This window comes from Cupressus sempervirens, chromosome 8 (genome assembly GCF_028749045.1).
Source record: "Cupressus sempervirens isolate cs-2001-9-10 chromosome 8, ASM2874904v1, whole genome shotgun sequence".
Lineage (NCBI taxonomy): Eukaryota > Viridiplantae > Streptophyta > Pinopsida > Cupressales > Cupressaceae > Cupressus > Cupressus sempervirens.
The window spans coordinates 502,867,109-502,881,245 of NC_143125.1; the positions used below are offsets into that span (position 1 = coordinate 502,867,109).

The 14,137-nt window shown below is 32.8% G+C and overlaps 1 protein-coding gene across 1 annotated transcript in view; it reads left to right on the top strand.

Annotated features, from left to right (window-relative positions):
- The first annotated feature begins 6,230 nt into the window (after nt 1-6,230).
- Nucleotides 6,231-14,137, top strand: part of LOC149543394 (uncharacterized) — an 89,286-nt gene continuing 81,379 nt past the window's right edge. The window contains exon 1 of the mRNA XM_089795798.1: nt 6,231-8,411. Coding sequence (XP_089651924.1) covers nt 6,328-8,411 — 2,084 coding nt within the window. The 5' untranslated portion in view covers nt 6,231-6,327. The remainder of the gene's footprint in view (nt 8,412-14,137) is intronic.

The following is a 14,137-nucleotide window of genomic DNA, read 5'->3' on the forward strand; positions in this document are numbered from 1 at the left end:
CTATTAAATGTATTATCGTTATATGTCAATTTGATTAGCAATACTTTATATGTGAGAAATAAGTAATGCTCTTCATAGATCAAAATTCACCATTATGTTATAGGCTCTTGTTCAAAGCTTTATAATTGATTATATAGATATATTTCAAATAATATAATTTTAAAATAATAATTGCAACTATATATTTTGTTAATTGAAATAGAACTCTATTTTTTCTTCATTAGAATATGATTAATTAACTTGAGCAAGAATTGATTTTCTAAGTTAAAATTAATAATTTTCCACTATATTAAGAAATAATAATTAATTTTTTTTAGGATAATGTAAACTCACATATTGACCAAAGGAATGAATAAGTAAAAATATTAATTTAATAAATAAATAGTTTATTAATGTTAGGTTTGATACTCATTTTTCCTTTGAATCATATCATACTTAGAAATCAATAATATGAAAAAATATTACAATACCTAAGATTTTAGTACTTTGCCTCCATCTTGAAATTAGAAATTTGATTTTTGAAAGAAAAGACTACCGATTTCTTCACTTTCTCTAGTATGTTTCAATAACAAATGTTAAAAAATAATATGAACAAAATTAACATTCACAATGTTAAAAAATTAATGAACAAAAAAGCTACTTCTCTATTAAATTTTGCTAAATTTTTATGATGAACAATCAAATTTTATTTTATTTTAAAAAAATTGTCATGCTTGCAATTATAATTTTTTTTATAGGAAAGATAACTAAAGATAAATCTCAAATCTATTAAATATATTATCTTTATATGTCAATTTGATTAGCAATACTTTATATGTGAGAAATAAGTAATGCTCTTCTTAGATCAAAATTCACCATTATGTTATAGGCTCTTGTTCAAAGCTTTATAATTTATTATATAGATATATTTCAAATAATATAATTTTAAAATAATAATGCAACTATATATTTTGTTAATTAAAATAGAACTCTATTTTTCTTCATTACAATATGATTAATTAACTTGAGCAAGAATTGATTTTCTAAGTTAGAATTCATAATTTCCACTATATTAAGAAATAATAATTAATATTTTTTTAGGATAATGTAAACTCACATATTGACCAAAGGAATGAACAAGTAAAAATATTAATTTAACAAATAAATAGTTTATTAATGCTAGGTTTGATACTCGTTTTTCCTTTGGATCGTATCATATCTTAGAAATCAATAATATGAAAAAAAAAATTGTAATGCCCAAGATTTTAGTACTTTGCCTCCATGTGTTACTGCAACCTTTGTTAATATGAATACCTTAAAATGGACATGTTATATATTCACCTTTTCAAATATGAAAAATTCATATGAAGATCATGCCAATACTCATAACAATATTTTTGTTATTATTCCATGTCATAGAAAGATCAACTATTATATCTTTTCAACTATCATAGCTTTTTCATTAGGGAGTGTGGATAAATAGAATAGATTGCAATAAAATATCAAACAACCATTTTAACTATGGGATATATCATTTTATTTTATCAACTATGGGATATATCATTTTATCTTATTGATGAGATGAATGTATTTGTATGATTTTGATAATAGTAAAATATTTTGTTGAGGATACGAAAATATAGATATAATGGTATGTGTAGAGATCTTTTTGTACATATTTGAACAAGATAGAATGTCATTAACCATATTAATATTATTCAGGATGGGTAGAAAGAATAAATGGGAATCACTTGTCAAGCTAGATGTGCAAGATATCTCTAATGAAGGAAATCATTTTTCAAGCTACGAACTTGAATGGACACCTATTGGAGAAGATACTACTCACCAAATAGATTGGTCTGCTGCTACCCCTCTTGAGAGACTCCCTCACTTTGTCAAAGGGGAAGGTTTATTAGATGGTAAAGAAACAACATTTATATGCAAAAAATATAGGGAGTATAATGTGATGAAACCTATTGACCATACCACAAAGATCTATTCAGGTTTATTTAAATTCAATATGTTAATTAAGCTTTCCAACTCTTTTTGTTTATTTATTATATTGATTAATTTATTTTTTACATGTATAAATAGCTTATCATTGTGCTTTTGGGCCCGAGATTAAAGAAAATAAACATCAAAATCTGAAAATGAAACAAAAATTTATCCAAAAGAGGGGTTGTCAAACCCACTTTCATATTAAGGTTTTGTATGGCAGGCCAAATGTTGCAATTATTGCATATAACCAATATAGTCATCAAGATGCCAACGGTGATTTTTTTCATGGAATTGATGACCCTTTTGGTGATCTAAGGACTAATGTTGCACCAAGACTGTCAAATGAATGTAAATCATATATTGAATCCCTATTACTGATGGGTGTGGGGATTGACACAATATGTGAGCAACATTATTTGGATTATGGTATGACAAAGTTGATGAAAAAGAGGGACACATACTTGTTGAGAAAAGATGTATTAAATGCATGGAATAGAGTGTGTTCCCTATGTTCACAAAAAAATGAAGATGATGCCAAAAGTGTATGTTGTGGCATATAGAGGAGAAAGATAACTTCTTCTACTATAAAACACCAAAAAATGAAGAATGTATTCCATTTATCATAGGCACGCAAACACCATGGATGTTAGAGATGATGGTGAAACATTCACATGATTCCATTATTGCAATGGATTCTACATTTTCAACAAACAAATATGTTGTAAGTAGAACAATGCTAATTTTATTTGGCGATGTTAATTCAATTATTAGAGTAATGTATCTTAGAAATTTATTTATTATTGACTTATCCATGTGCAATACGAATTATATACCTTGCTTGTATTTGATGAACAAGAGGCTAGTGTACCTGTTGCATGGGCCATATCCTCAAGAAACAAAGTTGAGGATATAAATGAATGGTTAACTGAGGTGTATAAAAGAGGAAAAAAATATAAAGAGGATTGGCATATTAATGCATTTATGGCAGATGATTATAGTGCAGAAATTGAAGCAATCAGGTTTTACTATCCTTACTTTATATTTATAAGAATGTAATTGCTTAATATCCAGGTTACACAAAGATATGTTTTCAACTTTTCAACATAAAATAGTTTCAATTTAACAATTACTTGATTAGACTTCTACTTGTGAACTTTCATAACATGAAACTTGTAGATTATTCTTTGGTTATCGAGTATTGCTATGCATTTGGCATGCATGTAGAGCATGGTTGAAGAATGTATACAAGTAAGTCAATATTTAATTATAATTTATGAAAATTTACATATGTCAATACCGTAACTTTGTATTATGTTATAAAATCCAGATTTGTCAGCAATAAAGATGTCGGGACAAAAATATTTGATAGATTAGGTGATATAATGTATGCAATGAGTGACAATGAAGATGTTACTTCTCACTTGATAAAAGAATTTATGGAGGAATTCAAAGAAGAAAATAAATTTATTGAGTACTTTCAAAAGATTTGATGTTATGATGAGAGTCGTATTGGTAAGATTATCAAAGTTATACTTAATATTTTTTACGTATTTATATAATCTAGGTTACTCATTTTATATACTAAGATATCATTATGTTTTTTTGTATAGCAATGTGGGCAAAAAACTATCGAAGCTTTCCTCATGCAAATCAAGAAACTAATGCTTCAATTGAATCATATCACTCGCATCAAGAGTCACTATTTAAGTAACCTTTCTAAAAAATGCACAAGAAGAATGGATTAGCTCATTCATACAATTCTTCATAGGGTAGAGCCATTCTATAAAAACAAAAGATATTTGCAGCTATCAGGATTTTTAACCAACTTCAAAAAGGAAAGATATTACATAACTTCTTTAAAGAGATAAAAAATAATATTAGATTCAGATTGTTATCCATACGATCTCCTACCAAACACATATAAAGTAAGAAGTCAAAAAAATCCAACAAAATGGTACTTTGTAAGAAAATTTGGGCTAAATTTGCATGCATGTGATTGTGAGTGGGCAAATAGACGAAACAAGTGCAAACATGTGTTGAAGATCATAGATATTCTAAAGAAGAAGACAACAAATGAGCACGATCATGTTGTTGGTAAGTGTCATTTAAAATTTAGGTTTAATACATACATACATATGTATGTATTATTATTGTTTCCCAATGCTAACTAAATTATTATTTTTTCCAAATTGCAGAAGCTTCTACTCCATTGGTTGATGATAATAACAAAGTTAGAGAGAGTTCAAGTCATGGAATTAATGTCACTGGTAATTATAATAAGATATTTATATTTAAATATTCAATTATTTTATGGCTCTAAACAAATTAACTAGTTCATATTTCAATTGTAGATGACTGTATACATTTAGAAGATCAAGATGTGCTAGAAATTGATGGGGAAGTTCATAAAATTGGCAAGTTTTAAGAATATCATTTTATAATGACATATATATATATATATATATATATATATATATATATATATATATCTGTGTGTGTGTGTGTATGTGCGCGCCCTAGAAATTGATGGGGAAGTTCATAAAATTGGCAAGTTTTAAGAATATCATTTTATAATGATATATATATATATATATATATAATGTTCTTTCTTAATCTTTGTTATTCATATTGTAGATGGTTGGGAATCATCTAATAGTACCAATGATAAGTTTCAGAAATCCATTGACTCTTTAAACTCATTACTCCAAAATTTACCTACTAGCGAAGATGAAAAAAATATTTGTAGTCAATGTGTTGAGATATTTGTAAAGGATATCCATGCATTTATTGATTCATGTTCCAAATTTAAATCACTCCTTGGTTCAGACAACATGTCTTTGAAATGAATAGCACCATGGTTTAGTCCTAGCAAAATGCATAAAAGTCATTCTACTCATCAGAGACCCAATGTTGTATCTAGAAACTTAAAGGAAAAACTCGAGGAACATGAAAAGTTTCAATTCCCATCTATAAGGTGTAGGAAAAAAAAGAAAAAGAAGGTTACTAATCGCTCAGGCAGAGCAATACAAGAAGAAAGAGAGACTATAAGGAAACAAGGTGAGTTCATTTATTCAAAATTATTTTAGTATCTACATGATTGATACTTCTTATTTCTACTTCTTATGTTAAAATATGTCATTATTCAAAATTATTTTAGTAATTTACATAAAATACTTTTTTTCTTTCAATTTATTATGTTAAACATATGTAATTGTAGATTTGATTGATCAAGAAAGTGCTCGAGGACGTCTATTACCTTTCTCCCTTGATCCAAACCAAACAACAACATATGGGATTGAAGTTACAAGTGGTAAGCTATTTACTATTAATTTACTTTATTATTTTTCTTTTAATTCTATTTTTGATGATTCTAAGAAGACATGAACAATTGAGGCAATGCATGTTAGAAAAGGTAATAAAATTATGATAAAGAATTCAATACTTTTGAATAATTAACTTATAAATTAATTGTATACATTTAGAACATATATTAAATTAATTTTTAGTTTTGTAGATTTAGATGATCAACAAAACACTCAAAAATATAGTCAACTATTTTCTATTGATCTTAATCAATCAATGTAAGAAATCAACAAAATGCAAAGTGACTATGGTAAGAAAAAAATAAAATAAACTTCAACCAATCATGATTCTTTTATTTGAAACTTATGTGCATTTAACTATCTTAACTAACTCAACGTATTTGTAGGTGATGGTGATATGAACATGGAGGATCACAATCAACACATTTTGGAATAATTAGTATACTATACTTATGTCTTGATTGTTGAAGACTTTAGATCTCTTTTAAAATTAGAGTTTAGAAGGAGTGAATTGTAAAGGCAAGATTGTCCAAAATATTCGACATATAATGGCTATTATAAACCAAAATTATCAATATTTTTAAAATTTCAATATAATTGAATGCATATTTGGATGTGAAATCAAATGATGTTATAAAATTGGTTCTAATGTAGAACATAGTTTACTGTAAGTGTAAGAAGTTTACAATGAGGAATTTTATAAACTTACCTATATTATTGATGCTACCATGATGATTTGAATTTCATTTTTAAGATATATCATGTTTTAAACTTATTTCATCTAGTGTCTCCCCCTACGGAAGACACATTATGCTTTATTATGCTTTATAAAATGTTTCCTAAGTACATATGTTTAAAATATTAAGAAATGAAAATATTGTCAATATAAAAAATATATACATCTCGACGGCCACATTCGGAATTGAAGATTTACAAATACCCTAAACACAGGGCTTAAACCTCTGGCCAACTCGGCTGAGGAAGCCAATCCAGTCCTTTGGCAGACTACAGAGCTCATAAATTTGCAATGGTAGGACGCGTATTGTCATTACATTTACGCAGAATCTGTCTCTCAGATACCACTATCTTCAACGCATGTAGGTTTGATTTCCTATGTTCCGTTTCCTCAACTTTCTCTGCTAAACTGGGGAGATGGGAGGACACTCGCTACATGGGGAGCTCTGGTGGGGCGTTGAACAAATGGCAACAGAGAAGACTGGAGGAGAAGAGAGCTATAAATAAACTTAAAAAGGGTAAGTTACTTGCCGAGAGCAATATTAATAACTCCAATTCTGTTAAGAGAAGTAAAATCTCTGCCAAAGAAGGTTGCAAGGATCAAAATAACGTGCCCTCCGATAAATTTCTAAAGATGGGTGCTGTTGATTTATGGAATGAAAACGATGGGCCCTTAACTACTGTTCCTCCGCCTACTGACTCTAGCAAGACGAGGGATGCATTAAATGGGGACAAAGTACAAAGGAAGTACACTGTAAAAGATGGTTCAGGGAGAGTTGGGTCGGTTGGATTCAAGAGAGGTTTTTGTAGTATAAGTAGATTTAATGGATTGGAAATACTTATGAAGGCTGATGATTTGGATGATGGGGACACTCTTATGGATAGTTTGGGCAAGAGAGCATCGGTTATGTGTAGGAGAGCTTTCCCTAGGGGATTTAATGCGGCAAGGATATTTACCGAGGAGCGGGCTTTGGATGGCCAAGACGCTATGGACAATAGTTTGGGCAATAATGGATCAGTTTTATTCAGGAAGAGTTTTTCGAGTGGAAGTAGTAGAAGATTTAAAAGAGTAGGAACATCTAGTGAAGAAGAAGAATTGGATGAGGAGTGGTATGGGAATCGACCTTTTGGTAGCGTTAAAAGTCATAACAAGGAAGAGGATACTGGATTCAGCAGCTCCAAATCAAAGTCGAATTGGAGAAAGAACAGGGAGTTTGAAAGGTTAGGGAGCTATAGTGATGAAGAGGAAACGGAACGGAAGATTAGGAAGAACAGTACCATACCGAAGAGTTTGATTGAGGATGAAATTGATTTGGATAATATTATCGACAAGGAGATGACAGCTGGTATGAGGTTTGAAGAAGAGTTGTTGACTGGGAAGCGATCCGGGCAGTTTTATGACAACGATAAGGAAGCTTTCAGAAGATCCAGATTCCTTAGTATGGTAGATTCCATGGATAATTTTTCTGATCCCAAGTCAGGAGAAGATTCTTCTGACGAGGAAAATGAGTGGAGAGAGTCGAGGTACCCAAAACCTGGCAGGGTTAGAGGTTCCATGGGATCAAAGAGGCAGTTTGTGCGTGGTTCTAGGGAAGAGTTGTCGAATTCAAGCAAGAGTTATTCCAGGTGGCATAATGATGATGGTGAGAAGGTTTTCAGACAATCCAAATCTATTAGGACGGGCGAGTTGACAGATGCTTATTCCAGTCACAAATCGAGAGAAAGATTTTTCAATGAGAATGAGGGCAGGCGAGTCTCCAGGAATCCAAAAACTGGCAGAGTTGAGGGATCAACGCCATCTCAGTGGGGTTCAAGATCAAAGAGGCAATCTATGGGCAGTTTTGACAAAACAGGAACAGGGGAGATGGGATTTCGACAGCTTGGATCCAATAGAAGGGGAAGATCATTTTCATCTTTCTCAGGGGCAAAAAGAACCATGGGGAGATATTTTGATTTTGAAAAGGAAGTAGAATTTACTCAGCCCAAACCTAGCAGAATTGGAGATTTCACGGCACGGCATTCTGTTCAAAAGCCAAGGAGGGAATCTTTAAGAGAAAAGGCAGTGTGTGAGGACACGGAGAGTGGGCATGGACAGACCGTGGCTGGTGACAATTGGCTAAAATTTGGTTCGAGGTTGAAAAGTGAAACCTCAATAATCATGGAGATGTCTGAAGATAAAGAAGAGGAATTGGCTACACAGACATTACCACATGAGTCCTGCAAGAGAGAGCAACCAAATGGCAGAGTTTACCATGCAAAGAATTACTGGACCCGGAATGCCAGTGCAGAGGAATCTTACTTAAGTTCATCAAGGTGTGTTGAGGCCAAGTATATCAAGTTTGCTGAATTAGTTGCTGCAATTCCTAAATTGGGCAGGTTTGAAAAATAGCTTGAAATGCGCCAAATATTTGTAAACAAAATTGTTTTCTGTTTGAAATAAGGAAACTTGTTTCGGCATGGGTCTGAAAAAGAAATGGTAAAAAAGATGACATTCAAGTTCTCAAGCTTTTAAGATTTTCTATGTAATGTACTTAAAGAATTTATTTCAATGCTAATCAGATTATTTGTGGGGAATTTTTCTTCATTGTTTTCTTGTCGAGATGTTGAATATTTACGACGTGCATTTTATTCAACAAAGAATTTTGACCAAAATGGAGAGAAAGTTGGTGAGAGGGAACTTGTGTGACTGGACGTGAAGAGGGAGAACTATTAGTCACTTGACCGTGCAAGTTGAGAAGGTTATGATAAGAGTGATAGAGATCTAACTTCTGATTAACCATTAGGCCTTTATTATTGGGTCTTTCATTTCTCTTTTCGATGAAAGGCTTTTCATTCACTTTGGTTAGATTCTTTTTTTACGATATATGAAAGTGGCAAAGGGTCATGCCCATTTACATCGAAGGCTTTGTAGAAGCTCAGGATCAGCCTAACTTCAACATACATAGCCATTTATTTACTTAGACAACCATGGTGTCCAGAAGAACAAAAAATTCACGCTGTCATGAAACCATAGACACTTACCTGCAACCTCATCATCGCCATCCCAACTGATAGCCAGTGGGACCTCCTCAAAAATGCCCAACTCCAATCACTATTTTCAAGAAATCCAGGCCAACCGCTGCTTCCGCTCTTCTAGCTGCATAATCCAGAATCACATTTCAACATTAGCATTTATATCTCCAAATAAGGTAATCCAGAATCACATTATTCTATCTCAATATGCACTACAATGCCCAAATCATCATTAGATCTCATTTAGCCAATGTAACAAAATCAATAGATTTACCAACAAATTAGATGGGATATCAAATTTCGTGAATTGGAAGAGAATAATCAGCCACAACACATACATTCTCACACCTGAGCACAAGGAAGTATGCACGCATCTCATTGACATAACACAATCGAAATCACCATGAAGCAGACCAAACTCGTCATCGGGTCATCATAATCTCATAATACATATGAAAGCTGAACTTAAAATAAGAATCCAAGAACGATAAATGTCAGATGAAACATCCAAAGGCACGATGCCAAAGCAAAAATCAGAATAAATACATCACAAAGCTGCAAACAGAAGAGGCACTACATCCTCCCCACCAAAAGTAGGCTTACTCTTGGAAGCTGCAACCAAGAATAGGGTACAAACAAAGCTCGATTCTGATGGAGCCTAAATTTTAGGCCTCCATGTGTACATTCACTTTTCACTTATTTAGTTTTTTATTTCTCATCAAGACCTTGTAGTTAATGGTGATGAAGAACAAGTAATCCATCTTTGAGAGGCATATTGGGGAGCTTTCAGATTTGAAGGGATTTGCTACAACAAATAAAAGATTTATGAAGGAGCCACTTATACCAATAATCTGAGAACTCAAACAGTGTGGATGACACTCTTATCGGAGTATTTCAGATTTATATCAAAACTTTTGTAACAGTCCCTGTCATAGACTACTTTTTTGGCAGATGTATGACCCTGCAATTGGTATGTATATGGCAAAAACATCACAGAGCACATGATACCCGTCTATCCACAGCATTTTGAAAGTAGCAGACAGTGGTTGCTATGTTATTCAAGCAGCAAACTAATCTAAAGTCACAATATCTACACAATGACATGAAAGTCATTGTCATTGAAATATATATGCATCCAGCAAGTAAACAGGAGATCATATTGTATAGTGAATAAATTCTGATAGTGAAAATAATACCTTAGAAAAGATAAAATTGAAGTGTCATTGATGCAGCAAATATGTTCCAAGGCTATCGCATAAAGAAGACAACATAAATACAGATAAATCAGGAGGTGACTGCCGGCTTATAAGTATTTGAATATGTCATTAGGAGTCTTTGTTAGAGATTATATAAAAGACGTCAGCACCTGCAATAAGCATATAGCCACGATATGAAGAGAAGCCACTGTAGATTCTATACAAAAGGACCCATTATAATATTATCTCATATGCATAGTGAATACTTTGGGTTGGGAGCTGCTTGCAGAATGATTTTCGCCCACTCAGCGGCATCAGTAAGAGGACAACATCTACGCAAGAAACCTGACAAGGAGTAGTCATTGAAGAAAGTCTCACAAATTCGATACACATCAAACATGTCAAACATCACCGAGTATGCACAATGTGAATAATGGTATGCAAAGAGTATACGAATGGAATAATTCTCCAGTCGAAGCACTATACAGGAAGGAATCGATCTTTTCACGCCCGTGTAGGAGAATGAACAGAGCCACAGAAAAATTAAATTCCTCATACTATAGAAGATGGAGTTATATTAAAATAACATGATAAAAGATTTGACTATGATTAGAGATCATCGTATAATTTATTTAAAAAGGAGCCCTCTAAACTAAACTCAAGAAATTGACGGGAAAGATATAAAAGGTGCGGTTAATTTAAGGAGAATTATTATCAAAAGGGCGCAACCATTTATTTTCAATTATTTTTAATAATATGACTTTTCACTTTGAAAAGTCACATCCCTATCTCATTATAATATAAATAGGGAGATACTCAAAGGAAAATAAAAAGACATATTCAAACATCCATTTACATATTGAGAAGAAGCATTTTTATATTTATATATTTTTGTAAGGAGGAATAAGGGCTCAATATGACTTTATAATGAAATTTCATTATTTTATTATTATAAAATTATTTTATTTTAATAATAATAAAAAAATGTTCTTTGTTTATCGTTAATGGTATGGAGATTTAAACTACAAGCGAATCGTCCTTCGTAATTATATTTTAGAATTCTGTATATGATTTTGATATCAGATAAGTGGATATGACCAATTAGCATTTTAGATTTGATCGTCATAGGCGTTGTGAAATATTAAATTGTTTCCGTACCTCTGTCCAGTTTGTCTCTTTCTCAGCGGAGTTAAAATTCAATCTGGACTAATTTAAGATTGCATTACAATTGGTTTGTCGCATCTGGATTATAAAATTTGTTGGCAGTATAAGTGCATTGAACATTATGAAGTTGTATGTGAAAGTTCACCGAAGTTGACTCTATCGCCTGGATTAACAAAGCATTGGTCTTTTGTTATTAAAGTTAGAAAATTTAAAATATCCGTCTTACAAAAAATCAAATTCATTGTTATTAAATTTTTATCCAAATACTTAGCATCCAGTTTCATTCTAATCGAGTTCAAGGATCTTGCTAGTCGAGGAACTCGCAAAGTTTAAATTCGCTATAGAAAACCTTTGAATCGAGTAGTCAATGTTCAAGGTGAAGGTCTACCCGCCTGGGTGTCGCGGAGCTCGAAGTGCAGGGGAATCTAAGCCATTTCCATTCGTTGGCCAAAATTTGATTGAGAGATCCTACCGGAGAAGTGGTAGGCTCTTGGATTTCCAATCTGCAGTTTTGGGAACCAACAGATTGGCGACTCCACCTGGGAAGTTGCTTGCAATACATATTGCGAAGTTACCTAGAATTTCTAAGTTCGTAGATTAATATCAAAAAGAAGTTGTATCAGTTTGTTTGGAAGTGTACTCTGTTGGATGTGAGAACTCGGAAAATTAATACATTCCTCAAAAGAGGTGGCGACTCTATTTAATAAAGTTTCAGTTGGTAACTTTGCTAAGGGAAAGGACTCAGAAGGAAATGATTTGATTACCTAACATGGAGAAAGTATACGATGATCAGGAGGTGGATCTATGTTACACCATGGAGGAAGAATACATACACCCCTTAGATGCATTTTTCAATCTGGAAAGATATGAAGGCAAGACATCGGTACATTTGTTTACAAGGATGGTGGATATTTTTCGGGAAGTACCTTCAAACATCATGCCTCCACGCAAGGAATTGATAAGAAAGTTTAGTGAGTTGGGAATTTCGCCAAAAGATCCTGATCTAATACTTCTTTTCCAAATATTGGATGAAAGTCTGAGTTATATATCTCCTTCGGATGCATATTTGAATTTAGAAAAGCAAGAAAATGAATCTGCAATAGAATTCTTTATGAGAATGTTTAATGCTTATCAAGAAATACCTTCAGACTACAAACCTCCATCATCTGATCTTCTCTATAGGATGCGTGAATTAGGCCTCTTATATGATCATCAATTTCTTAACTTTCTCGAACTTATGGATAATGAACTAGTTGCAGAGGAGAATGAATGTAAGACTGAAATAACATATGAGTCAAATGAAGTTTCAAATTCAAATGGAGATGAAAATTTTGAAAATTCTGAAGGAGAATCAGCCCATGATGATACATATATGCCTGTAGATGACGGTGAATGTGAAAATGAGAAAGAGGATTCTCTTAGTGTGGAGGAGATTTCAGCCTTGTTAGATTTAGAATATCAGAAGCATGTTGAGAAAAATGGTCCAATTTTTTTCTCAAATCACCATGGTGAGCAAGTTGATCAATCAGTGCATTCTAAGGAGGTATTGGATGAAAGAAGTGATCATTCTGAAGAATCATATTATGAAGATGAAATAGAATTGCACACAATGTATGAACAGGAAGAAGTTTTAGAGTATATTGCTGATGAAGATATCGCCCTTGCTGGTCAAGCAAATTATGATTCTCAAAGCGATGAAGTTAGTACACTATTTGATGAAACACTTGATGATCCAGGTGAAAGCTCTTCTGAAGCCATGCCTGAATTCTCTATGTTCGTAAACCCTTTGTTTGAGGAGCAAGCAGAAGGAGATATGCCTGAGTTCACCATGTTCTCAAATCCATTGTTTGAAGAAGATCTCTTGGGCGATCAAGCACATCAGCATCATGATGAAGATAGTAGTCCTAATTTTGAAGTTGAATAGTCAGAGAGTGAGACATCCACTAGTTCATCCTATAAGCAAGGGTCATCTCAAACATATGAAGATGATGTGGAATCAGCCAAGCATGATGAGGAAAATATGTTGAAGGATAGTTCTGAAAATTTTCCAAGTGTTATATTTGATGGGGTTCTTAACGAGGGAGAGGTAACATTTCTTGAATGCAAGTCATCTTCAAATTCGTTTTGTGAAGAGACGTCAAATTGTGTGCAAAGGGACAATCAAGCAAAGAAAGTTGATCTAGATATTGGTATGACTAATCAAATGCGTAAAGATCATCTATTCAGTAAGGACTACAAGGCACTTGATGATTCCTTAAAGGCTAAACATGGGACGGATGTCAAAGAATGCAGTGGTGAAGTAAAAGCAATATGTATTATTTATACGAATGATGAATGTTTTCTAACATTTGCTAATGGATCAGATTCTACTAAGGAGCAGCATGCAATGATCAAAAGAAAGAAGGTGTTACATAATCAAAACTATGTGTTTGATAGAGGGAAGAGTTGGTGTTCACTTTTGGGGGGCCGGGGGCCACCCAAATTTCACCATGCATCATATTAAGCATGGATGCTTGGTCTGCTCCTCCAGAGATAGCTGGAATCTCATTATGCCCACAAGGGGCATATGTCCCCAATGAGAGCCACTGATGGAGCCTAAATTTTAGGCCTCCATGTGTACATTCACTTTTCACTTATTTAGTTTTTTATTTCTCATCAAGACCTTGTAGTTAATGGTGATGAAGAACAAGTAATCCATCTTTGAGAGACATATTGGGGAGCTTTCAGATT